This window comes from Pangasianodon hypophthalmus, chromosome 17 (genome assembly GCF_027358585.1).
Source record: "Pangasianodon hypophthalmus isolate fPanHyp1 chromosome 17, fPanHyp1.pri, whole genome shotgun sequence".
In the NCBI taxonomy this organism is placed as follows: domain Eukaryota; kingdom Metazoa; phylum Chordata; class Actinopteri; order Siluriformes; family Pangasiidae; genus Pangasianodon; species Pangasianodon hypophthalmus.
In genome coordinates, this window is record NC_069726.1 from 3,504,415 (window position 1) to 3,531,251 (window position 26,837).

The window sequence follows — 26,837 nt, forward strand, 5'->3', positions numbered from 1 at the left end:
CTCTTTTTGTAATAAAGGCTTTGGTTGTTTTTACACTTTTTTTTTTTTTTTTTTTTTGGATTCACGATGCTTGCTGCAAGTTCAGAAAGATTGGTGAAGTGTGAGCACTGTTTTCATGCATGGGAGCAGTCCAATGAACCAATCCCATGATCCTCTTGAAAATGGTGGCCTCGTGGCGTGGTCCACATCACGTGTGGAAGCCAACCTCGTTTGGGGACACATGCAGAGTAACGTGATTGGTTAAATTTTGCGTTACTTACTATTCCTACTTGGCAGTGCAGAGGAAAGAGCTGTTATGGTTACTGATATATAAAATGAGACCTTCCTAGAGCTGAAGGACTGTAATTAGTTCGTCTTTGTGGTGTAGCTGCTTAAACTGACAGTATCACAAAAAAAAAAAAAGTCTCAAAAACATGCCAGCCTGCATTTCTAAAAATCTTCTTATACAAGATCAGCTTCTCGTTTGCAGGTGTTTATGCATGATGGCATGCCCTGCATCCAGAAAGCAATGTTCTTAATTTGCGTGCACAAAAGTGACTTATTTCTGTGTGAACCCAAACATGCTGAGCCCCGCCTGCACACAAGCCCAGAAACGGTCCTGAGTGCGGGTTTGAGTATTCGGTGACTCTGAGGTTCATCTGAATGCATCAGAGGCGGGCGTTAGCGCTTCAAACCTTTTGGTCCAGAATGACTCATGAGTGTGTGTGTGTGTGTGTGTGTGAGAGAGAGTGAGAGTGAGAGAGAGAGTGAGAGATAGAGAGAGAAATGTGGGGAAATCCAGGAGATGTCACAGCACACACACGCACACACATTCACTTTCACTCATTACTCGTTATTCACATCTTTGTGGATGAGACTTGTCCCTCTGTCTCTGTCCCTGTCTCTGATCTATTCACTTTGCCTTGCATGAGTTTAATAGTGATTTTTTTTTTTTTTTTTTTATTATTTGCCAGTGTACTAAAATATTCTCTCTCTCTCTCCAGATGGTCACAAGAACGAAGAAAATATTTGTGGGTGGTCTGTCAGCGAACACAGTGGTGGATGACGTGAAGCAGTATTTCGAACAGTTTGGGAAGGTAAGTGGCTCATGCTGATGTCTCTCTCTCTCACACACACACACACACACACACACACACACACACACACACATATTGAAGCTCTGCTAAGTTCAGCTGGACATGGTAGAGAAATATCGATAATACGTCAGTGATAAATTGCATGTCAATAAGCATGCGTCTCATGGGACATTAAGATCATTCAATTTTATCTTCTTTTAATTCTTTTCACTTGTACGCAACTTTCCTCTTACAACAAGACATAATTTCATAGCCGATGATTGTTTCTTTAGTTAAAACATAATAAATCTTATCGCATTAAAAACCTTTTCTGCAAATATGAGCCTCAAACCACATCCATTTCTTCAGTGATGTGGTTTAGGACACAGTGGGACTTCATGTTGGCTATAAACATGAATTAAAGTCCACCATGTAGCTGAACAGAGAAATGATTTAGAGGTGGCCATCTAATACAATCGGAATACATTTTTTATATTAACGTTTGTAATTTGGCATAATTTATTTTGGTCTCCCTAAAAATCTTTTTTAAAGGAGATTACAGAATTTAACAATGCAAAACAAGTACGTGAAAGATGGAAGTGGAGGCTCACTGAGTAAGGCTTTGGGCTACTGATCAGAAGGCTATGAGTTCAAATCCCATTACAGCTGAACTGCCACTGTGTTGAGTTCTTGAGCAAGATCCTTAATTTCTAAACTGCTCTGTTCTTTCCGTCTCAGCTGTTCAGAGAAAAGCATCAGTCACACGAGTGAAATGTAGAGGTGACACGATATGACATTGTCTTTTCCGATACAGATAACAGTGCTCGAGATCAGATTCTTAGCTTTGTAGATCCAGTGCAAAACTTTAAAAAAGCAAGCATCAGGCACCAGACATATCTTAGATGTTAAGAGGGAAATTGTGTACTTTTTTTCCTGAGATTTGCTGGCACAACTAATCTAAATATGATACATATTGTGGAAATGTTATTTTTATTTTTGGATCTGTGTTACTGTGTAAGTGCTGTCTCTATGGCAGAAAGTGGATCTCATACATGTAAGAGGTTGTGAGTGAGTGTGTGTGTGTGTGGGGGGGGGGTGGGGGTGGGGGGGTGTAGAATATGTGCATGAAGACTGTTGTCTTTGGCTCGGTGTTTGTATAAATAAAGCCGAACGGACGGCAACACCACAGTGTTTCATGTTTTCCCCAAGACTGTTGCTAATCATCTCAGCCTCGCCTGCAAATCTCAACTTGATTGAGCGACTTGATTGGCTTGATTACGTGATGGTGTTTTTTTTTTTTTTTGTTTTTTTTTTTTTGAGGAATCCTCACACTCACAGGGAGATAAACAAATCAGTGTGATTGAGAGTGCTGCTCAAATCAGAGAGATGCTGCTGTGTTTGGTCAGCTGATGGGAAAGAGAGATGGTTGGTCTGTCTATGTCTCTCTCTCTTTTTGTGTGTGTGTTTGAGCAGCCGTGTTTCCCCAGTGCATTTATTAATGACCCGACTGTCCACTACACTCTGCCATTATTGCTGATTAAGAAAGAAAGGAGAAGGAGGAAAGGAGAAAGGTGGAGAGAGAATAGGGAAGAGAATGGAGGGGGGAGCATCAGCCCCTGAGCATGTGGGTGTGCGTGCGTTCAGGTTACCACGTGAATAACCTTTGTGTCTTTCCACGTGTCAGTGTGTGAGCACTTTTGTCTATGTCTACACACATGCCAATATGAAGCGGATGTGAGCTCGATCAGGTGTGTATGTGTGTGGGCATATTTTCATATCATGGTAGGGACCAAATGTCCCCACAGAGATAGGAATATCTGATTATTTCGACCTTGTGGGGACATTTGACATTTGACTCTTTTTTTTTTTATTTATTTTAGAAAAACTGCAGATTTTATTTAAAAAAATAAACACACAAAAACAAAACAAAAAAGAAACCCTAAAAGATCCAAAATGGACCAGAGGATTAGATTTAGGTGTGACATAGCATTAATTTTCTCAATGAGTGGTTCTTACAAGGATAGTAAGACAAACATGTGTATGTGGCGGTTGGTGTCACGTTGTGGTGAGGAAACAGGCGGTAGGAGCACTGGGGTCATGCGAGATTGCTTTCTTCTTCAGAGCCCCTTCCACCACACACACACACACACACACACACACACACACACACACACACTGAGACCTGTCTGCAGTCTGTGTGTCATCTGTAATAGGATGGGGAACGTGTGCCAGAGTGTGTGTTTGACAGGTATAGAAGCTTTGCTGAGCTGACGACTCGGCATGACTCAGGTGTAAATCCCAGGCTGCTTTAGAGCGAGTGGATTTCTCCTGCTGGTTCTACATAAGACCACAGCGCTCTAACACTCATCTACACTTATTGGTTCTGATGCTTTTCTATAACGTTTGTGTCGAAGACGTTAGAAAAAAAGACCAAAGCTAACTTTATACCAAACTGATGCTGTAGAATGATGTAGAAAGTCTGAAAACATTTTTTTTCTGGATAATCCGTTGCCATGTAAACTAATAGTAGTAATAGTAATATAGTAAATGATTCATTTGTTACTTGTATTATTTATTATAGAAGATCAATAAACTGCCTGAGCTCTTTAAACCCACGCTACACCTGCAGTAAGACTGTAGGGAGGAAGAGCTTTGCTGGAGGGTGCTTCTTAAACCTGAATTACACTTCAAAATGCTCAAGCTTACGACGCTCCAAATGCACTTCACATCGGGTGGAGCGTGGCAGTCTAGGAAAATCATTCTAATCATCCAGCTCCTCAGCGATTGGCCGATTCCGACGTGAATGAATCGTGGGTGTTTGATAGGTGTGTAATGATCAGAAGATTTGATTGATGCATTGATATAGAAGGCATTAAAATGAAGAGGTAACGATCATAAATCAGTTATAATTAATTAGAATTGATAATTAGATGGAATTGATAATTATAAATCGATTATTAACAAAAAAGGACAGACAACTGGTGTGTAAGTAATAATTATTTTTAAACTAATGTGTAATTAGTCTAGCAGAGTGATTTGCCTGTAACAATGACGCTTTAAAATAGTACCTCTCTGTCAGTTTCATCCACAAATTAACGGTAGACCTTCCCCAGATTTTGAACGAAGTTGGTCACATGTTGATTGTCAAATGGTGAATTGTTGAGAATCGGATAATTGGAATTGTATCATAGCAGATTTAGTGATATCATCAGATATTGTATCATTGACATATGAATCAAAATTGCATCGGACTGTTGCCTTATGAATCAAAATCGCATTGTATCGTAGCTGACTCAGTGGTATCCTCATACATTGAATAATTCCCTTGTTCCTAATGAAATAATTAAACATGAGCTTTCACATATCATGCCTTGCGCTTTGCAACCTGCCCCCTTGTTTGATAGACAGGTAAGAGCTCCCAGAAACGGTTCTGATGAAGCATAAATTAGGCTTTAGACAGAAGCATGGTGGAGACACAAGCGCATCAGCCTCTGTGTAGGTATTTTTGGGGAAACTTCTAGAATGCAGCATTGTCAGAAATAAAGGGATTAACTTTTCTACTTTTAGTACGTATTTTTAGACCTAAATGCATTACTCTAAAAGCTAATTAAAGGTACACCACTTTCACCTACTCGGGTACATAATAAAAGTACAAAGGTTGTCCCCTTGGTCGTACCACCCTAGCAACAAGGTATATTTTGGTTCCTTAACGTCAGAGAGTGAGTTGCTCGAGGTGGATTATCCATCCCTGAAGCTTACAGATATACACTGTCCAGATTGAAAAGGAAGGAGAAAGATGGTTGTCAATGTTTTATCGTTATTTCAGATCACCTTGTAATTTCTTTGGCAATATTGCACTAGAAGCACTACTGAAAGTGAGGGAGAGCCAAAAAAAAAAAAAAGAAAAAAACCCCAGACCCCTCTGGCTGTTTATGGACTCCCACACTTCAACAGGAAGACAGGAACGTTGGGAGTTAAATTTAAAAAAAAAAAAAAAAAAAAAAAAAAAACATGACTTGTTTAGTGACAGGAAATTTGTTTTGGCGCCTTCAGTAATCTGATATCATGCCTGACATTTTGTGCGCATTAAGATTCAGTAAATGGCAGAGGGGGTTGTGGGGTTACGCGTATGTGGCTGGTTGCGAGCGTGCTGCCCCAGACTTCATAACATTTAATTTAGCATACCTGCCCAAGCGCTAGCGTTTAATAACAACTTTTGAGCTGTTCAGGCGTAGCAAATAAAACCAGTGTTGATGTCCATTAGCATCGCTGCCCTGACTTCCTGCCTCGATGAACACAAACAAGTGTGTATGTTCAGGAAGTAATGTTTGTTTTGCTTGTTTGCTGGTTCCAGTGTGAGATCATGACAGAAAAGGGAGAAGTTCATGCACTTAGTAAAGCTGAGTGATGATTAAGCTTAGAGGAGCAGCGTGTGCATGCCCGGAGCCTTAGACTGAGACTGAGGTTTTCCTCAGACGGCTTTGGTTACAGGTGGACATTTTCATAGCTTTACATGCATCACTTCACACTCTCCGTGTGTGGGAGTCTTCCATTTGCCTAGTGGTCAGCCTTTCTTTCCGCTCCTTTCTGCTCTGTGATTCCATATGAAGCACGTGAGGTGTTTTACACATAAATCCCCACAGGCGCCGAAGCCTTTCTCACATTTACATTTATATTTATTCATTCAGCAGACGCTTTTGTCCAAAGTGAGCAAGAGGACAATCTGAGCAGCACGCCCTGCAACTATCGCTATGTTCAGGCAGGCTGCACAAATCCGAATTTTTATTTTATTTTTTTTTTTTTTGAGTGGTCTGAACCGCAAAAAGACTCGATGTCTAACATTTTATAAATAAACATTATATAGAATATAGAAATGAAAATGTATTACAAGTTCCTTTGCAGACTTTACAGCATACAGTTTGAAGATTAATGATTTATAATCACACAATCTGGTGTCACCCAGAAGGGTTCCCTTTTGATTTTGGCTCCTCTCGAGGTTTCTTCATCGTCATCTCTTTTTCCTTGTGACTATCCTGATTTGTGTGAATCTGCTTTGTGACAGTGTCTAGTGTTAAAAGTGCTATACAAATAAAATCTAAACATCATAAGAGAATCTGTCTGACAACCTCCACTCATTGTTTCTTTCTATTCCTCCTCTTGTTGTAGCAAGTCTGCCCTTGGGCTTCCTCACAGATTCGCCTTTGAACCAGGTCATGAAATCGTGTGCCTTTGAGGGTTAGAGAGGCAGTGCGGGGCCAGTTATTGAGTTAATCGTTTAGATGGTTGGAGGTGGTTCCTGAGCTCTGATCTCACTGCCTCGAAAGTGGACAGTCGCTACGCACTTGATCGTGTAGTTGTGATTTACTCCGCGTTTGAGGCTCAGGAGCGTTAATGGGGCTCAGGTTACTGAGGCAGTACTGCTGACAAACATCCGTCACTGTGTTTGAGGCATTTTCTGAGGTAACAATCAGGTTTCATGTGCCGTGGCTCTGACTCAGCTACTGACTTCGCTGCGTTTGCTGAGTTTTAATATGAGAAAAGTCACCAGTGATGAGAGCCCTGAAGACAATGGCACCGGTGGAGGAAATGAACTACTGTAATGGCTTCCTCGTTTGTTTTAGCTGCTGGTGGAAAGAGAAGAAAAAGCCCAGTTAGAGAGGAGATTTACTATTCCCCTGACCTTCGCTCATTCAGAGGGCCTATGAGGCTTCCAGGAGCAGAGGAACATACTGTTTAAACATCCACCAGCAGACCAGCACTTTCTGTTATACTGCCTTCCTCAGTCATTTGTTTGCTTGGGTCACTATATACATATTTATTTATATCATGAACATCTGTATATTTGTTTTATGTTATATGGGTGAGAACCTGCCTGCAGAGGCCTCCCGACTTCCATGTATTGCAGAACTGCAATTTTTTTGTGGTAAACTAGTGAATCTTGGTTATAGTGTCTATACTCCTAGACTAAAAAAATATTCTGGTTGAGGATTTCTAAAATGTTTATACTTATTTTGTGCATGTGCATTTGCATTCACCTAAACCCCTCCTACTGCTTCCGTTTAAGAGTCGACCTGTTTGAGACTGAATCTGGTTGCACAGAATTTCCAGACAGCAGCAATTTCCACGTCCCTGTTGTGGCAACAATGTGAAGATGAGACGTCTCAACGCACGTTATTCACACCACTTTTAGATTTAGCGCTCCGTCAAAAGGCGCTGGCAGAAGTCATCGTCACCTCAATGCACCTCCATCAGAATCCAGCCCTTTAAAAATATCAGCCTTTCTAAAAGACCCATTTGCTGGGATATATGGGATTTTTTTCCTCCGGTAAATGTGTATTAACCTGAGAAAGGGTCCTTAATAACTTGTTCCAGGTACAATCCTTAAACAAGACAGTGGGCCCTTGGAAATGAAATACGGCCTGTGGGTATTTCCCCTATCGCTTTGTGAAGTGGGTCTGTGTGTGCACATGTTTCGGCCGAGCGGCTCCGGGTGACAGGTGATGTGTGAAAGTGGCATTTTGAGAGAGCCGGTGCTCTGAGTGGCAGGCTCTTCTCCAGCACAGCTTTCTGTGGACAGCCAAATGTGATCCAATATTACAGTGTCACCCTCCAACCTGCACTGGGGAAACACACACACCCCTTCAGTTTTTATCGTTGAGCTGAACAGAGCTGACTCTTTTCAAGCCAAACTGCCAGCATCACACAGGTTTGTCAGAATTGATGTCATGTGTTTTGGCCTCTGTAGAAAGCCCCCCCCCCCCCCCCCCCCCCCCCCCCCCCCCCCCCCCCCCAAACACGTGAGTGAAAGAATCTTGATATTCATTAAATTTAAAAATGTGGTGAATCAGAGCATACGGCATGCATGCAAATGATTTCATCACCCTGTATCATCACACACTTGCATGAGTTTTATGTGTAATCACAAGGAGGTGTGGCCTGTGTTTCTGTCAAAATGAAGGAGGTCTGCCTCTGTGCCTGTTGGTCAGCGTGTTAAAGTGAAGGTAGGTGTGGCCTATGTCTGTCAGTCCTGTTGAAAGCGTGGCCTCCCATTCCATTTTGTGTTATTTTAATTGCTTGCATAATACTGAATCACACTGTACCAAATCAAGTGTTTCTATAATAATCGTATTTCTGATAATGAGATGCAGATCGCATTATCTCAGAAGGACACACACACAAAATAACTGCACATCTGTTTCAAGCAAAGTTTTTGCAGAGGTTTGCAACTAACTTTGGGAGCATCTGCTTAAAGCGGGCAGTGTGTGCCTTGCTGACAACATCTAAATAAGAGCGGAAACCAAGCTCGAGTCTGCAGCGTGTGTGTGTATGTGTGTGTGAGAGAGAGAGAGAGATAGCATATGACTCAGTAAACAGCAAGATACGACTGCACCTTTACGGAAAGCCTCTGTCACATATCCAGGTAAAAAAATAAAACCGTGCATCGTCTCTTGGGACGGCCGCCACCGACGCTCTGTACTTATGAAACGGCAGGAGGAAATGCCCTTGTGTTACTCTTCTCTCCTTTCCCCTTTCCTCTATTTCTCCTCTGTGTGTGTGTGTGTGCGCGTGTGAGAGAAGGAGAGAAAGGGAGGAACGAATCCTTGTCTGTGCCCTAATGAAGCCTCTGAGGTATTGAAGCACGGTGTGGGCAGTGACGACAGCACACAGCTGGAGGTAGAGGAACTGTGTGTGTGGCACTTCTCCTCTGGAAGTGTATCAGGGGAGAGAGAAGAATTCTTAGGAGTGGATGTATCAACAACTTGCCTCAGATTAGGAGGATTTGTATCTAAGCCAAGGATTCATTCTTCATTTTCTACACTTATACCATCATGTGTGTGTGTCTGTGTATGTGTGGGAGTGGGAGGGGGAGTGGTACAGGGAGGTGTTTTTTTATCTATCCAGAATCCCTCTAGTATGGTGGTATAAGAGCTGATCTATCTGTTTGTAAAAATTCCTGAATTCTGAATGATTGAAAAACAAAGACAGAACGATCCTCTATTTAGTCTGAGATTATTTTACACAAAGGATTACTGCTCAACACTGTCCTGAGGTTTTAGAATTCAGTAACTGATCGGTTTTTCTTCCTGCTTCCTGTGATACACCATAAAGCATTCAGAGCTGGTATTTATAGTGTTGCCATTGTATACGCAAAAAATAATCCTAGTTTTAAATATAATCCTGCCCTGGTCTAAGGACACTTTTTCTCACATTTTTCCAAACCCCGAAGCTATTTCCGCTAAGAGTCCAGCATGTTATTCAGTGCACAAACAGCATTCACACTTAACCTGAAAGATAGCTCAGCAAAAATATTTCTTGCATCACCTTCACCTCCAGAAACTCTTAATTAAATAAATAAAAAGTCACAAGTGACGTGCAAACTTAGAAAATAGTTTGCATCTAACACCTGTTGGCTCGTCCCTCTGGGGAACCCTTAAACATTCTGTATAGATGTCTAAGAAGCTAAGAACCCCTTTAGGAAACTAGGAACCCTGAAATATTGAACATAACCTTTTTTTTGTAAAACTGTGTAGAATAGTACAATTGATCAGTAGTTAGGAAGAAATTGTTCCGTGTAAAAACAAACCTGTGATGACGGCTTTTTTTAAGCCCAAAATCAGTCCTGAGTACCGAGTCAGCATAAAAACACGCAACATCCAGTTCATCATGGTCTTAAGTACCATTTAATGTTATATATATATATATATATATATATATATATATATATATATTTTTTTTTTTTTGGTTTACATTTACAAAAACAAAAAATATTACAAAATATACTCCTGAGTTATTCCTACACATTCCTAATTGGAACTAAATGCTCTGTCTTGGTAGACTGTCCCTCAACTCTGTATTTAAAGAACAAAATACATATGAAAAAGCCCTTGGCAGCAATAATAATTTAGAAAATCAGTGACATCCTGATTAATAAATATAGTAGTCATGTATATATGCACTTAACTCTGGTGCTGAGCAATTTTTTTTACCATCCTGGCCCACTCTTCTGTCTCTATTCTACACAAGGAAATCGAGACAGGCGGCTGAGTTAGGTGCAATTTAAGGCATGACTAGTTTAGGTATTCCAGGCCGCTTCGTTCTTTTCCTCTTTGCTTTTGTTTCAGGCTGACTCAGCGCAGCCCGGTTGAGCGCACGCACCTGCCAATTCCAAATATTCCTCCATGCCAACGGCAGCACAAAGCTATTTTGGATAGTTTCGATATGCCTGCGTCCCTCAGGCCGACAAAAGCATTTTAATTAAGATGAATTTTTCTGCCTGTCCGTTCCAACGCTTCCTCCAGCAACGACCCGTCCAAAACAAACCAGGAGCTCAGGGAGCAAGAGGAGGCACTGGCGTTGGAGCAGAAAAGAGGCATGGGATTCGTTAACGGCTGCTGAGTTCGGCTGCTCAAGCGCCATGCCACCTATTAACCAAAACGGATGCAGATCACAGGATTCAGAGCCAGATAGGGCAGGTGTGGAGGCGCCGAGTGAGCTCACGCTATCCGGCTAGCCAGACAGTGTTGGGGTCTGAGCCAGGACAGAGAGAGACAGCTACTGAATCAGATAGACAGGTCTAAATGAGGAGGCTCAACCAAGGGAGTGCTTACGTTTTTACCCCCAGTCTCTGATTGGTGAATCTGCCATAGTTTGACCCAGTCCTGCTGTCACAGGCCCAAATTAAATCCTCGGTGTTTAACAGAGCCAGAAAATCACTCCGACAGTGTGCCTCTTTGACAGCAGCCATGTTGACCCATTCAGCAGGCTCCCATCTTGGAGCTCACACTCAGCCTTCATGGTTCTGGGATATTAGCTTAGATTGGGAATGATGCTAAGGCAGTAACTGGGGATGAATAACGAGCAGCATGGTAGCTGTCATTAAAGTCATTCTGGAGCTTCAACACGTAGCGAACTAGGTTATACAATAAATTACAAAGTGTTACAGTTAAACTGTTAAACAGTTAAAATGATATCTTGAATACAAGCATATTTATCTCACAGGAATTTCTCATTAATCTCTTTAGCTTGTATTGAGACATTTTTTTACTAGCTTGAAGTTGTTCTTGAAATATGAAATGAATTAAATATTAATTAAGAGCCTTTAACAGAGCTCTACTTCTATATTTTACATTCTTGGTTTATTATTGATTAGTAATTCTTGTTTCAGTTGTATGTCATGGGGTTCCTACAGTCTGCAGGATTTTTGCAGATGTCTAACTGTAATGCTAGAGTTATTTTGTAATGTACACTCACCAGCCACTTATTAGGATCACTTTAATAGGAACACCTGTACCCCTGCGCATTCATATAATTATCCAATCAGGAAATCAGGCAGCAACAGCACAAAGCAACATCAGGCAGATGCAGGTCAAGAGCTTCAGTTAGTGTTCACATCAACAGAATCAACAGAATGGGGAACAAATGTGATCAGTGGCATGGTTGGTGGTGTCAGTTTGAGTATTTCAGAGACTGCTGATCTCTTGGGATTTTCATACACAACTCTTACACTCTAGAATGGTGCGAAAAACAAACAATTTAAAATAAAAATTAAAAAAAATTTAACAAATCCAATGAGCGTCAGTTCTGCTGCCAGAAATGCCCTGTTGATTAGAGATCAGAGGAGAAAGGCCAGACTGGTTTGAGCTGATAGGAAGGCTGCAGTAACTCAAAAAACCACTTGTTACAGCCATGCTAAGCAGAAAAGCATCTCAAAATGCACAACATGTCCAAACCTTAAGGCAGATGGTCTGAAACAGCAGAGGGCCATATCAGGTTCCACTCCAAGAACAGGAATCTGAAGCTACAATGGGCACAATACTGGACAACTGAAGATTGGAAATTGTGCTGCTGCCACATGATTGTCTGATTGGATAATTGCATGAATGAGCAATTATGAATATTCCTAATAAAGTGGATGGTGAGGATATACTGAAACAATAAATGCTTTTAAAATCATGTCCTTTTTTGATTGTTTCATTTCATAAATTTTGTGGAAAATGTGTATTTGCAAGTTAGTCTTTCCAGATCTCGTCATATTCGTGACACTTTTGAATATTGGCCTGAATATTGGCCTGTGTGTTTGCTGAAAGGTCACATGACCAGATATATACATTGTCTCAATAATACTGTCAGTATATCCATAAACATTACATCCATAATGTTGGAATTGCCCAAACCTAGAAAGAATCCCTAATCGCAGAGATATACTTTATATTTCTTGTTGTGTAGGTGACGTTATGTAGATGACAGACATACTCTGCTTTCTGTATTCTCCTGAAACTGTTCAGACTTTTCAAGAATTTTAGACTTCTAGCTTTGAGGCATGTGATTCACAGGCTTGTATTTCCAAGGATTTTGAGTCATAACGACTCTTCACGATAAACTGATTAATTAGCGAAAGTGTTCTGTTTGCACTGAATTATGAGCTCGACATTTAGGTGTTTATGACAGATCTGAGGCTCAGGCTGAGACTCTCTGCCTCAGACTTTTCTGCTTTGTTTCTTTCCGTCTGTCCATCTCTGTGCACATACAGGGTTAATATCTCTCACGTTAGCTGGATCATTGCAGTAATTTTCAGCCGCCAGCCTCCGTTTCTTGTCCTCAGTCATGGAGGTAATCGCTCTGACAGCTGGTTTGTGAAGACTGGCTCTGTTCCTGCGTATGTATGAGAGAGAATCAGCTTTTGTCCTGTTCCATCATTGACCTGGAAAAGCCAGTGGGCAGGGCCGGAGATGAGAGAGAGGGAGCGAGAGCGCCCTGCTAAAACACTCGTGTCGATTTGACCTTTAGTAAGACAGAGCGAATGTGAAAGAAAGTGGCTGGATCTGTTCGGATGTTTCCTCCCATGTGATCAGCGTGATGTGTATCTGACAGGTGCTCATGTTCTCTGCATCACGTGTTTTGGCTGTGTCTTGCTCTCAGCTTAAGCAAATGAGTATTTCACAAATCAAATCAGGAGCATTTACTGAGATTAGCGAATGCGTTTTACAGATTATAAAGCATAGGTTTTTCTAAATATTAGCTCTGGACTACAGCAGATAAACATATGCTATCATTTTGACAGTAACCTAACATTATCATCTGCTTATCAAATAAATTTAAATACAAACATAAAAAAAAAAGTAAGTAAACAGTGGCATCACAAAGTTGTATGGTGTAAGCAAGGCTAAAGTGCTACATGAGTGAAGTCATTAGCACTTTTTTTAAATGAAATATGTTGAACATTATTTAGATTTTGTAAAATTTGTTTTGTTTGGATTATAAACCAGCGCTCTGTTAAGGTAAGTTAAGTTGGTTGTACGATTAACATCAGGCCCACAGATTTCAAACAAGACCTTTTGTCCAATCATACTGATTTGTTATTCAGTCTCTAAACCAATCAGAGCGTGTGACCAAAAGATAGGGGTAGGCATAGGATTAATTAGCTACCGTAATCATTATGCCACTTGAAGGTCTTCACAAGGATAGGAAAATGTGTGTGTGTGTGAGTGAGAGTGAGTGAGTGACTGTGTGCTTGTGTGTTCCTTGTTGCACATGTGTGGATGCCAAGGAAGCACAGAGTTGAGATCACACACACACACACACACACACACACACAGTCTGTGTGTTTCTGCTGGGGTGTCTCCTGCAGCTGCTCCTGAGAGGGGATTTTAGCAAAATTCGTTCTGTTCCAAAGTACACACACACACACACTCATTTCCCTTATCACACCTGATTCCATCTGACAAAAGCCTTTATTTTCTTAATATTTTTGTATCCGTCGAAGCCGACTGAAGTCTATATTCTCCCCATCTGTCACATCTGTTCCTTTCTCTCCTCTCCTTGCCTTTTGCGATACACACACACACACACACACACACACACACACACACACACACACACGCAGGCAGGCAGGCAGCGTTCTGGCTCACAAGAGTTTTAATTCTGCTCTGGCGCCACGGAAACCGCTCCATAACCAATCAAAAGGGCTTTTTAATGGAACCCCTGGAGAGCGGGACACACAGCAGCGTCATGGCTAACCTTTCAATGTTCTCTGTGACTCAGAGGAGCCAGCACAACACACACACACACACACACACAAACATCCTCCAACACCAAAGCCTATTCTGGATCTATATCAGTGATAGAGGTTCTAAAACCACTCATTGATCCTTTTGCTCTTAATCCCGTCTCCTGGGATGCTATGTGTCTGAGTTTTGTGGTTCCTGTTGACATTGTGTATATGTACTGTGTGTGTGTGCGCGTTGGTTTGGGCGGGCCGTTGATGCAGTGAGGAGCTAATCTCCATTAGCTTGAACAGACCGCTTCATTAACCAAGCCGACCTCTGTGCCTCTTCTCGGCTCCCTTGCTAGTCTCTCTCACACACACATATATACACACATACACACACACACCTGACAGATTGTCAGTGATGTCACATCCAATCTTGTCTCTGTTCTGATGCAAAGGTCCTCTTCTGTCTGTCTCTGCTGTCCACTTTCCACAAGAGAAACTTAAAATCTCACTGTTAGAGATTGTTTTAAGCATTGATTTTTTTTTTCTAATTAGGTTTATGTTGGTCTTGTGGACAAAACATGCAGGACGAAGTGCAATTATCTTTTTGAGTCTGAACCAATCTCCAGACGGGGCTGAATCAATGGTCACAAGTTTCCATCCTGCTTTAATCTGATTCAGACCCTGTTGAAAGTCAGGTCCATGGGAACCAAATACTCCCAGAAACTCAAAGGTGGGAAAGAAAGAAGTGGGGACATCAGATTGGCTGCTTCCTTTATTTTTAGATTGATCCACTTTGTTTTGAAAACGGTGTAAAGAGTTTTGTATTTTTGTGAGTCAGAGCTGTAACGGCAGCTTTGCAGTGATTAACTGGCCCTGTAATAAGTAAGGAATAAAGCACAATGGGCCATGCTGTTATAGGAATATAATCCAGGCTGTTTCCACTCCAGAGAGGATTATTTTCCTCTAACAGCAAGGCCTGAAATCTTTCTTCTTATAGCACAGCAAGTTGCCAACGATGACCAGATTTAATTTATTAATGAACATCACGTTGTGGTTTTTAACCATTTAAATGTTGTGAACAATGACAAGACAAGTTATTTCCTGTTATCATTTCTATTTATAGCAGCTATAAACAGTTGTTTACTCACCAGTGTCTCTTGGTTTTATCTCTCTGTAATGGAATAGGACAAAAAAAAAACAGCTTGTCATGTTACGGAGAAACTGGAACGTGCATCCTGAAGACTTTCATGTGGTGGAAAACTTAGTGTTACAAAACACTGACACTGGAGACTCCTTCCAGAAATTTCATAAAATCAACAATTATGCATTTTATTTTGTTAAATAACACTTTTTGCAAACAGTTGAACACTTTTTATTATTAGTCTTAGATTATGTGGAGTGTACCACAGGTGAATGAGTTTTTACTATAGCAATGATAGTGTATTAGAAGGAGCATGTTAATACAAACCTATTATTAATGTTACAGCCGAAACGGCTGTCAGCGCTGCTGCTAAAGAAAATTAATCAATGCCTGTTACGAGAGTTGTGGTAGGAGCCAATGTAACCGTATAAGAGCAGAAGTTGCTGTACACTTCTTTTGACTGAAAGTTGTCCACTCACTATATAGCAAGGCCTCTGCTCAGATCAGATCAGATCTGTGATGAGGTCACGGTGGGGGTCTGAAGTGTACATGTGTGTGTATCCGCGAGCATGGCTGGGATAATTGGAAGGTCTCCTGAGGGGGAACTTCGTCTTGGGCTCACGCTGCAGTGCCAGTTCAGCCCCAGCTGCCAGACTCGCCCTAATTGCTGCCTGCTTTGATGGGAAAGACCCAGCTCAATCCGGCATTTACAGCACAAACACTCACAACGGGATGTCACCATGTGACCATGTGTAATGGAAAGCGCCTCTGAAGCAGGGCTTGCTATATGCAGTGATGCATGCGTTTGAATAATTCACGTCTCCTCCTCATTTGGGTTGGAAATGTGATGTAATCTCCAGCTGTAGGTTGGAACACCTACGCTTTCTGCTACATGCGGAAATATTCAATTTCACTTCAAAATTAGAAACAGCATTTCGACATCCTGCTGGTTCTCTTCGTGCATAGGACAAACTACCTGCTGTGTAGGTCCTAACTGTTATAAGGCTGGGGATTTCATTTGTAGAAAAATTATTGCTGAATAAACAAAGAGTATTAATTGAATACAAAGAGAGTTGTAACTGAGATGCTTTTTCTTTCCTTTTTGTATAGTGGTCTGAAAGCACAGGTCTGGAGTTGTCTTGATTTAATGTCATGCAATGAAATTCAGATATGTGCAAAAAGATTGTGGCAAAAATGTGTTAATTTTGGGGTGGAGGCTGTGCCTTCTTTACAGGGAGTAACAGGCACAAAGGCCATGCTTCCTTCCCTGAGTCTGAGAGAAGCATGCAGGGGAAGAGTGACAGAAACAGAAACACTATGCCAAGGGAAATTAATCTGATGCTCTTTCTAAATAATACTACACCAGTAATAAAAAGTCCCTGGATACAGAGTCTGGATAATCAACTTTCCAATTTTTTCCACAGCTGTGTCATCTGTTCTTGACATTAATGCTAATGTTATAGGAGAAAAACACTCTTGCTCTTCTAAGATGTATTTATCTGCTAACACACAGGTGTCAGACTCAAGGTCTCGTTTCATTCAGCCTGAGTGAACTTGCAAAGAATAATATTGAAACAGCCTGTAGTACACAAAACTCAACATTTTCACACTAGATCAGTAATATCTAGAATTCACACCCGCAGCATAGTGCCTGCCTGTGTTCTATGTACACGCGTGGACTCGCATGTCACAGTGCTGCAGCTCTGGTTAAAATGGACATTATCGGCTGCATGTGATGCCATTCAGAAAGATGTAAGGTGTTCGTCTTTAGTGTGATTCAGTGATTGACTCTAAATTCTAAACTATATCACCCAGTTTAGAGACGTACAAATATGTTGAAAAAAAGCCATTGATGGATGTTGAAGACAAGTGAGATGGGAGACTCAGGACATGCAACAGCTAAATCACTTTCTTAATGTTCTACATTTATGATATTTGGAAATCAAATATATATTAATCAACGATAATCAGTATAACAAATATTATGACCTAAATAGTGCAAACAGTTGAATAGTTTGTTAGGCCTTTTTTTTTTTTATGAAGAATCATTCTATTCTAATTTCAGTGTTAGTTATTAGTTTTAATCAATGGAATAGATAATATATTAACAAAAAAGTTAATAGCTTTAATTTATGGTAGAAGTGGTACAACGCCACTTTTTCTTTTCTGATACCGATACTGAAACCAGTCAGTGTTATCAGTCAGTAATATTATCAATCAATAGTGATAATCCAGTCTGGAAAAAAAAAACTACTAAGCTTTAATATGATTTTTTTTAACTGGCGCATTTAAATAATAGAAAAAAATTAATTTCTAAAAACAGATCTTGTACAAAACTGTAGCTTTCACACAAAAATCACTTACATTGCAAATATTAGATTATAATAATAAAAAATTTATTATATTAAGTATAAAGTAATATAGTAATAAAAATCAGTCATAAGTGAAAAATACAATCAGGTCTCTTTATATGTAAACATTTAGGGAAAAAAAACTGTTAGAAATTCAATTCCAGTCTTTTTCGTTCGTTACAGGATTTAGTCTTTGTTTCTCTGACATATGTTCCACCAATTCTTTTTTTTTTTTTTTTTTTGCTGCTATTGGCTCGATATCAGTCGTGAGTCCCTAGTTCATGGTTCTTCAAAGGTTCACAAAATTGCTAAAGTCGTCTGTGCAAAAGCAAGTTTTTTGTTAGGGTTTTTTTTTAATGTTAAAAACATACTTTCCATAGTGTCTTACAGTACCCATATTCATGTTAATTTTCTCACAGATTTATGTCCATTCGTTGTAGTCGTCCCTGCTGTTCGTGATCAAGTTCCTGTTGAGACGAGTCATAACTGTACGGCGTGGAGCTGCAGGAGTGCGTGGTGGATGAAGATTGGATTGTTTGTACTTAGCAGTGAAATTGTGTGAGTGTGTTTGTGTGTGTGCACCCATATGAAGGTTTGACACCAATGCCCTCACCCTGAGCATATTTAGGTGTAAATGAGAGAGAGAGACCCAGCTGTTTCTGTGCCAACATGGACCTCTGACACACACACAGACACACACACACACACACACACACACACACAAGAACATGCACATTCTCAAACACACATTCACAAACACACACAGTCTCCTTGCACTCGGGTCGTTAGTCTTCATGGCAGGATCGTTGCCACGGCAACATTATAAGTGGCAGGAATTCTTGAGGTCAGAGAATGAATGAGCTTCTCAACTTTGGGTTTCATAGTGGTTCATCATCTAAAGTGTGTGTGTGGTTTCTAATTAATATGTGAAACTTGATCAGGAAATGAAAAATAAGTACAATTATGCTTCAGCTGTCAGTTTCATTGGACAGACTTGAACCACACACAACATAAAATATCCTTCATTTCTCTTTTCTGGATTGAGTAGCAGCTCAGTCTGGGTTCTCACACACACACACTCACACACTCTCTCACACACACACACACACACACACACACACACACAAAACACACATCCCCAAATGCTCTGCTGGGATTCATTAGCATTGAACATATTCGGGAATATCAATCAGCGTGCTCATTTGCCACGCGCACAGTCTCACACACACACACACACAGTCACATGCGCACACACACGCCTTTGAAGACAGGTCTGCGGGTTGCAATTTGCTTAACATCACAAACACACACACAGGAAAAGCAGCTTGTTAACGACGGGTTTGTTCTTTTCTTTTTCGTGCAGCGCAGAGTTTTGCGTCGATTATTAGTTTAAAAGGCAGCGATGATCAACGAGTTTAATAAGAATTCAGCGAGTACACTTTAGTAAACCAGCCACTTTAGTAAAACAACACACACTTGCACACATTGGTTAAAAAGCATAATTCAGCAGGCTCCAGAGAGAACTGCAAGTTGCACCACTAAAACAGAGCCATTCATTAGAAGCCTGAACACATTCCAGTTTCATTAAAGCTTCTGAATGCTGAAAAAGAGGAGCTGAATCGCGCCATTTCTCACAGACATGACGCCATTGTCTGCAGGAACAGATTGGTTTTGGAGAAACGAGAGAATGAGAGACAATGCCATGGGGTTGTCAGGGTTGGAGTTTTCTCTGTCTCTCCCGTCTCGCTCTTTACGCTCTTGTTTTGAAGTCCCAGAGCCTCCGGTGCTATTCAACATGCACATTAACAAAACAGCAAGAATGAGCTGCAGATTAGTTATCAGCATACTCCATCCCTTTTTTTCTAGACATAGTGAGAGAGGGGGGAAAAAAGACAGGGGTTTGGCAGCATGCCTGAGAAAAACTTCCTTTTCCTTGCGTCTAGAAAAGCAATGATGAGCAGGAAGCTAATCGTTCATTCTCCAAGTGGCTAATTAAAATTTCTGTTGACGGGCTCTTTTGTGTTCTTTGTGCAGAAGTGTGACAGAAGTGGGACGGTTTAAGCTCAGCAGGTGAAGTTTGCTACTTGTAGAGATCCCAGGATTGTCACAGAGGGTCAGTTTTGGGTCTCTGAGGAAAACGCTTCAACTCTGTACCTGCTTAGCAATGCACCCAACAGAACCCCACAGCTCAGCAACAAATCGCTGTGCGTCCCGCTTGTGGAGTGGTTCAGCATTGAGATTTTCTCAGCATGTGAGCTGTCATAGACATGCCGATATTTTCAAGAGTGTTTGATATTCTCAGTCCCTCCATGACTATTAACAAGAACAGCTCTGGAAAACAGCCAGTGAGAGTCCGATATTAAATCAGATTTATCTGCTGTCACATGCAGCCGATTCCTGAATCCAGTTCATCGTCCATCTTTTTGTGTGGGAAGATGAGGGCAAAATGTAAACACAATATTATTGCTTCTATAAGAAATTTTGTGGAATGGTTGTTAGGAACTGCGCAAAACAAACATGATGGCAAACATGAAACATGGTTTGCGTTATACCTCCAGTTCTCTTTGCAGAACAGACAGTCTTCGCTGCATCCGTCTCAACAACCAATACTTCCTCCAGGGTTTTTTCTAGTTTCTGTATAAATAGTGGAGAGACAACCACCACAACCATTTGTTCCTGACAGTCACGTTATAGATGTTTTTTGTTTGTTTCTGAGAAAGTAGGATTTTGGGATCAGGTGCACTTTGTCTGTGATCTCCATATAAAAGTTTGTGGAGTGTCTGAGCCTCGTCTGCAATCACTCGTAGTGTGTACAATCCTGCAGATCACATGTTGTGTAATGTGAGCAGTGCAGCGATTCTGAGATTTTGAATGTTGTGTAGTATCCACAACAGCGTTCAGTGAGCTCTTTAGACTGACACTTCATTGACTGCGTGTGTGTGCTTGTGCGAGAGACCCTGAAGCCCAGGACGAACAGCCTCTATCAGATAAATATCGATGGACGCGCCTCTCCCCCTTTTCCTTCCATCAAGGCTCTCCTTGTCAGAGGTGCTAGATCTATTTAATTAAAGCAGATAACAAACTTCAATGTGTGACGTGATGCTGATATCCCGGGGCGAAATCAAGACAGACGAATTCAAGCTCTTTCACCAAGTCACTAAGAGCAACAAGCCACCCTGCATTCTTCACACAGCTGATGCTGCCTGCCCTCCGCAGCCTATCCATATCATCTATAGTGTCTTTTTTAATTTTTTTTTTTTTTTTTTAATATACACAAATATAACACAATAACACAATGCTGTGTGTGCCTGCAGATCGAAGCCCGACTTTGATGTTAGAACAGGAAAGAAAACAAAATTATATGTTTTTTTTCAGGTCAGCTTTCGGTGGCAAGTACCATTAGAAGCAAATGCTATAATAATTATAGCACATTTCACTTCCCATACATTGCCAAGAACAAATTACAGCGGCCTGTAAAATGAAATAAGTAAATGAATAAAATGAATTGAAACTGAGATGTCTCCTCAGCAATAATATTCTAGCTATTTATTAGAGCCGTGGAGCTTTTTAATCCAGAACTTTCCACCAATAGGGGAAATCAATCATTCATTCTTTCATTTTCCTTCCACTTTCCGGGTGGGGGTCATGGTGAGAGGTTCAGTCCAGAGTTTATCCTCAACCACAAATTCCACCTCCTTTTGGGGGATCTCCAGATGTTTTGAAGACATCTTTGAGATATAATCTCTTTAGAAGGTCCTGGGGTTCTCTGACCAGTGAGATGTGCCTGATATAGTTCTACTGTGTGCCAACCAGGAGGAGCTTGGTTTGGAGGAGCAGCGGCTCTATTCAGAGGTTCCCCATGGATTTCCAAACCCCTCACACCATCACAGAGAGTAAGGCAGCAACCCTGCGGTGGAACCTCATTTCCACCGCCTGTACTCATGACCTTATTCTTTCGGTCACTACCCATTGCTCATGAGCATAAGGATGTAGATTAACAGGTAAACAGAGAGCAAACTGCCCCACACTGGTTGCAGTGACCGTAACACTGCTGCCGTTGACCCGATCCATTTGTCAATCTTGGAGGGAGCGTCCCACCATTTTCTGGGAGAGAACCCTATCCTTGGACTTGGAGGTCCTGATTTTCATTCCAGCCACTTCACACTCAGTGAAACATTTGAGTGTGTTGGAGGTCCAGTTCCCCACGTACTGGACAATCTCCATACTGTACAATCCCCATACTGGACATCCTTGGCTGCACCTTGCTATCCTGGCCATGAAAATGAATAATAAATATAATAACTGCGATAAAAGTTGATTGAGAATTTGAACAATGTAACAATTTTTTAAAAAAGATAATCATAGATCACTGGGGGTTTTTGAACCCACTTTGAAAACCACTGCACTAATTGACAGGCAGAGCGAGTGCAAGGTCTGAACATGAATTTGAAATATCTTGATAATGGGTCAAGATCAAAACGTTACCCTGTGACTGAAATCTTACTGTGTTCACACTAACAATTACTAAAAAATTACTGCAAATTGTGATTATTTGAAAATGTTTAAAATGTGATTCAGGCTAATGAGGTTGCTAGTACAGTGTATAAAAAACATATATTTAACCTTCTTTATTCAGGGATTTATGCTAATAATTTGATCAGCACTCTTATAGATAAGACACATTGTAATGCAGAGTCTCAGAGATGGACCACTTGGATTAGTCATTCCCCTTTTCTTTAGAAATATATAAAAAACAATATATAAATCAGTCCATCTCCGCCCCCCTGTGTGCATGTGTGCGTTTGTGCTGATCTCCTCCTCCGCTCCCCGAGGTGGAAGGCCCTGCTCTCCTCCTGCCATCTGTTCCCACACACACTCACCGGGTGCTCACCACTGTGGTCTGATGTCACTTATCCCACTTCGCTTGGCCCTGAATGAGCTCGTGAGTGTGTGTGTGTGTGTGTGGCTGTACATGTGCCTCGTTGAGGCGTCGGGGTCTAATGGCGCCTCTCCGGTGACCCCCACAGGGACGGGGCGGGGGATGGAGACCCCTACCGTCCACCATCTGGGCATGTGTCAGGATGCACGCTCACACACACACACACACACACACACACACACACCCACATACACACACACAGAGGAATCTTCGCCAGTGCCTCCGACTCTGCTACTGTGGCGTTCAGTTATTCATATATTCATATAGACGTTGCATGCGCTTCCTGCTGGGTCTGGGATGAGCACAATTCAGACGGAAGGAAGAGTGTGTGTGTGCAAAAGAAGGTGCGTGGCACTTCCTGTAAAGCACAAACACAGAGTTGCGTGTCTGCAGTTGGTCTTTTATGTGTTATTTGCGAGTGCTGGTGCTGGAAGTGAATGCTCCCACACACAATAATTGTATCGGCAGCAGCTCAGTGGGTGTTGACACCTTCGTTCCCTCAGGTTTCCCAGCCTTATTTGTAGCACTGAATGCTATCACAAGGAGACTGGATTTAGTCTTTTTACCCTCTATGTCCCTAAGGCCATAACTATGCATACGTGAGCAGCATTATTTGTATACTTGCCTGTGTACCTTTTCTGGATTGTGGAGCTTTCCCCCCCCCATGTCAATTTAGTCATTTTGCCAGTCTTGCTTGGTAGCTACCAGTCAGCGGGGGTGAATGTGAAGTCTTGAGACTAATAAATATAGGAAACCAGGATTCAAGTACGCAAAGGTTTTAATAAAAGAAAATGTAACTGTATTATGCATGGTTCCTCCCAGACATACAGCTCTGCCTTTGCATCTTTTTGAACTGCTGCTATGTCACAGCTGAACACATTTGGAGGAAAAGGCTAATTATCCTCTACACGTATACATGAGCTCACAGGACATCAATGATTGGTTATTGTCGATTTGATTCACTATGGAAAGTAATGCCAACTCTTCCAAAGAGAGAGCACAGGCAGTCATGTTCTCTTGGGCTCCTTGATTCATGTGTCTTGGAGGAAGCACGTGTTTGCCTTTACCTTCCCTGGTTGGTAGCTGTTGTGTTATAGGGGAGAGATAGCTAGCTGGTGGGTATTGGCAAATGACCAATTTGGTACAAAATGGGTTAAAATCCAAAAAAGTGTTCTAGGCACATGCAGTTAATTTCTGAGGACATGCACAGCCAACTTGCTGAGCTACTGAAGGATACACATACATGGCAGCCATCTTGGGTATGGATATTTAAATTAATAATGCCAGCCTAACACTACATGTGTCTGTGTCTGTGTGTGATCAGTTCTTACAAAACTGAGCCTACGTTTGATCAGACAAGCAGTAGAGCAGCTCCTTGGCTTGGTAAAGAAAAGGGAGTATCTTATTTCCACTGTGGAGTGCTTGCAACACTTAAAAGGGATTACCAATGTTCTCTAAGACAAATGCTGTTGGAGACTCAGGCAGGTGCTCAGTGTAGACGGTTATTACAGTTTGTAGCGTGTGTACTATTTTTGGGGATGGACTAGTTGGCTTAAGGTACTGCACTGACCTGAACAGCAGGTGTGTGAAATTGAATCCTGAAAGTGTAGTTAATGTACTGCAGACAGATGTGAGGGTCATCGTGATGGGAATTGTTGGTTAAGGCTGGGTGCAAAACAGTACTAAGGTACCGGATTTCAAAATACCATGTGGTACTGGTACTAATTAACCTGCTGCAGAAGTCACTGTAGAGCAATATCTAAACTTTATTGTCCGTTTTTACAAAAGGGCAGTATTTACTATAAATTTAATATTACAACCTGACCACATAATTATGGTGATGGAAATTTTATAGCTGTAGTTTACTATATTTTTTATTTAAATGTCAAGGAAACTTACTTGGTTACTCAGAATGTGTACATACAGAAAACATCATCAAACTCAGTGTCTCACTGTTTGACTCCAACAGCTCTGCCCAGGACAGGGCATATACAATCAGCTCCGTCTCTCACAAAAACCACATACAGATGAAGACCATCATTCATTTCCCGCTCATTCTCCACAAATCCTCCTTCCTTCTACAGCCAGCACTTGGCCACGCCCCCATTGCCTGGTGTTATTTATTGGCGCCTGATTTGAAACTAAAGTATTATGTATACCGTAAACAAATAAGAAATGCTGGATACAACAAATGTGATTGCTTTGTGTGCTTTTTTTTCTTCACGATCGTTCGGACATAAGAATGACAGAATAATGCAAGTGTACAATCCTACAGTGCCCCCCAGTTAATGTTTTTTGCTTACTGTTGCAGATTGTGGACCCAAAGCAGTCCAAAAATAAAATGAACGCATACCAAAAGTATCAATTTCGTTATGAAATGAAGAGTCATTTATTGCTCTAAATATACATGTGGAAATAATTTTTTTCAAATTCAAAATCGATGTGTGGAAGTGGTGATTTGGTAGGCTGGTCAGAGTTCTTCTAAGGTGTATGTCTGTCTTGCTCCAGCACCTTCACCAATACCCCCAGTGCTCCAAGGTGCTCCTGGGTAACCATAGTGACAGCCCATAATTGTTCTGAGCGGCTGTAATGCTGCAAACGTTGTCACACAGTGGTGTTTACTTTATGCCCACACGCACAACTACACACACTCACACTCCAAAGCAGCAGGAAGAAAGTGACATAAAAGGAGTTCTTTTGAGTGTCATAAAGGCCAGCCTCTTGTATTGTGTTCTTAATGGTCTCTAAGCATTGAGTTTCAGACAGAGTGTATCTGCCTCTTCTTCCCTGCTACCATTTCTTCTCAGACCTCTTTCTAATTTCTCCCACAGCAAGGAAAAGAATCACAGGAAGCTCATACTCACTCCCCTAAACCCCCAAATTCACCTTTCAGGAAGCCAGATTAATTTCCTGTAATACCTGGAGGCTTTAAAACAGCCTCATTTTTTGTGGCATGTCCAGGCAGGAAGAGCCACTCGCTCACTGGCCCTTAAAACTCAACAGCAGTAAAAAGGCGAAAGCTCAGTTTGTGAAAGTCTAGGAGAAAGTGTCTGTATCTACTCTTATTTTTCACCTCCTCACTTGGTCTTCTAGCCGCTCGACCAGAATGTTTCTTCAGACCAGAACCTTGTGCGTGAGGGTGTCTGAGAAAGCGATCGCACTCTTTTGGACAGTGACAAAGCAGGATTCACCGCTGTTCTGGCAGTAATAGCTAGCCCGAATCGACACTTAGGTACAGTTTATGCTGCTGTTGGAGCCATGTGTGTGAGCGAGTGAGCGATGGCGACCTGCCAGCGCCTTCTCACTGACTTTAATAAACCACTCTCCTCCAGGAACAGGACACCTTGACCTGTTTGCCAGGGAAGTTAACGAACAGTAAGACTAGCGCTCACCCACTGAGCGAAGGCACAAGCAGTGTGAACAGCAGAGCCTGCCACTGAGACCCTGGCCATGTTGTAGGACTTCGTGATGTTCGCTGACATTTCTAGAAAGTGCGCAAATGACCTATGCGCAAATGACATGCAGGTCACAGTTTAAATTTTATAGCACCCATTGTTAGGCATGTTCTATTTTCTCCTCATCATCCTCTCGGATCCCTTGAAGCTGGCGTGATGTGCATTATTCAGCATGGTTTCCATTGAATTACTTTTATTAATCGATAGATAAATAGACATTAGAGAAATTGGCGGCCACGACATGTGGACTATTCCGACGAGATCTCTTCTGACATTTCCTGTTACCTTTTTCGGTCATGTGGACCGAACCCAGGGCCATGTTAGGGCACATCAGCATACAGAAGCTGGCGAACCAGCACACTTGCCGACTGCCAGCTACAAATCTGGCAATTTCTACACGTTCAACAAACCTGATTTGTAAAAAGTTATTAAATGTCATCCGAGTGCTCAGGCCCAACTAAAAAGGACACCTACCCTGTCTGGCTATTCTGATTTTCGTCAGATTTTCCGCAGCTAAATTTGATCATCGCTAATGCAACAGCAAACCTTGCTGCATAAACAGGAGAGTGAGTTTTTATGAAATGACAGGCTGCTAAGTGAAAAGACGGAAATAGTAAGAGTCAGGAAAGGAAAGACAGAGAGGTGTGTTAGGCTCGCTGCTCTGCTGATGAGCAAACGGCTGTGAAAATGGCTTGATGGGTAGAGACACGTGGAGAGTGATGGAGGAGATCCAGAGTCAACACAGGTAACACGCACCCTGTAATTATTTCAATCACACTACGGTCTGCATGCCTGCATTCTGAATCAGGGAAAAAAAAAATAGCTAAAACAAGCTGAACAGAAAGTGAGGAAGATCCGGAGTGTCAGTGGCAGTGACAGCTGACTGTTTACACCACAATTAC

The 26,837-nt window shown here is 41.6% G+C and overlaps 1 protein-coding gene across 5 annotated transcripts in view; it reads left to right on the plus strand.

Annotated features, from left to right (window-relative positions):
* The window catches only part of msi2a (musashi RNA-binding protein 2a), a 238,993-nt gene that overhangs the window by 69,891 nt on the left and 142,265 nt on the right, over positions 1-26,837 (plus strand). For all 5 annotated transcript variants that reach the window (XM_053241497.1, XM_026943793.3, XM_026943795.3 and 2 more), the window contains exon 6: positions 984-1,076. In XM_053241497.1, the coding sequence (XP_053097472.1) occupies positions 984-1,076 (93 nt within the window). The remainder of the gene's footprint in view (positions 1-983; positions 1,077-26,837) is intronic.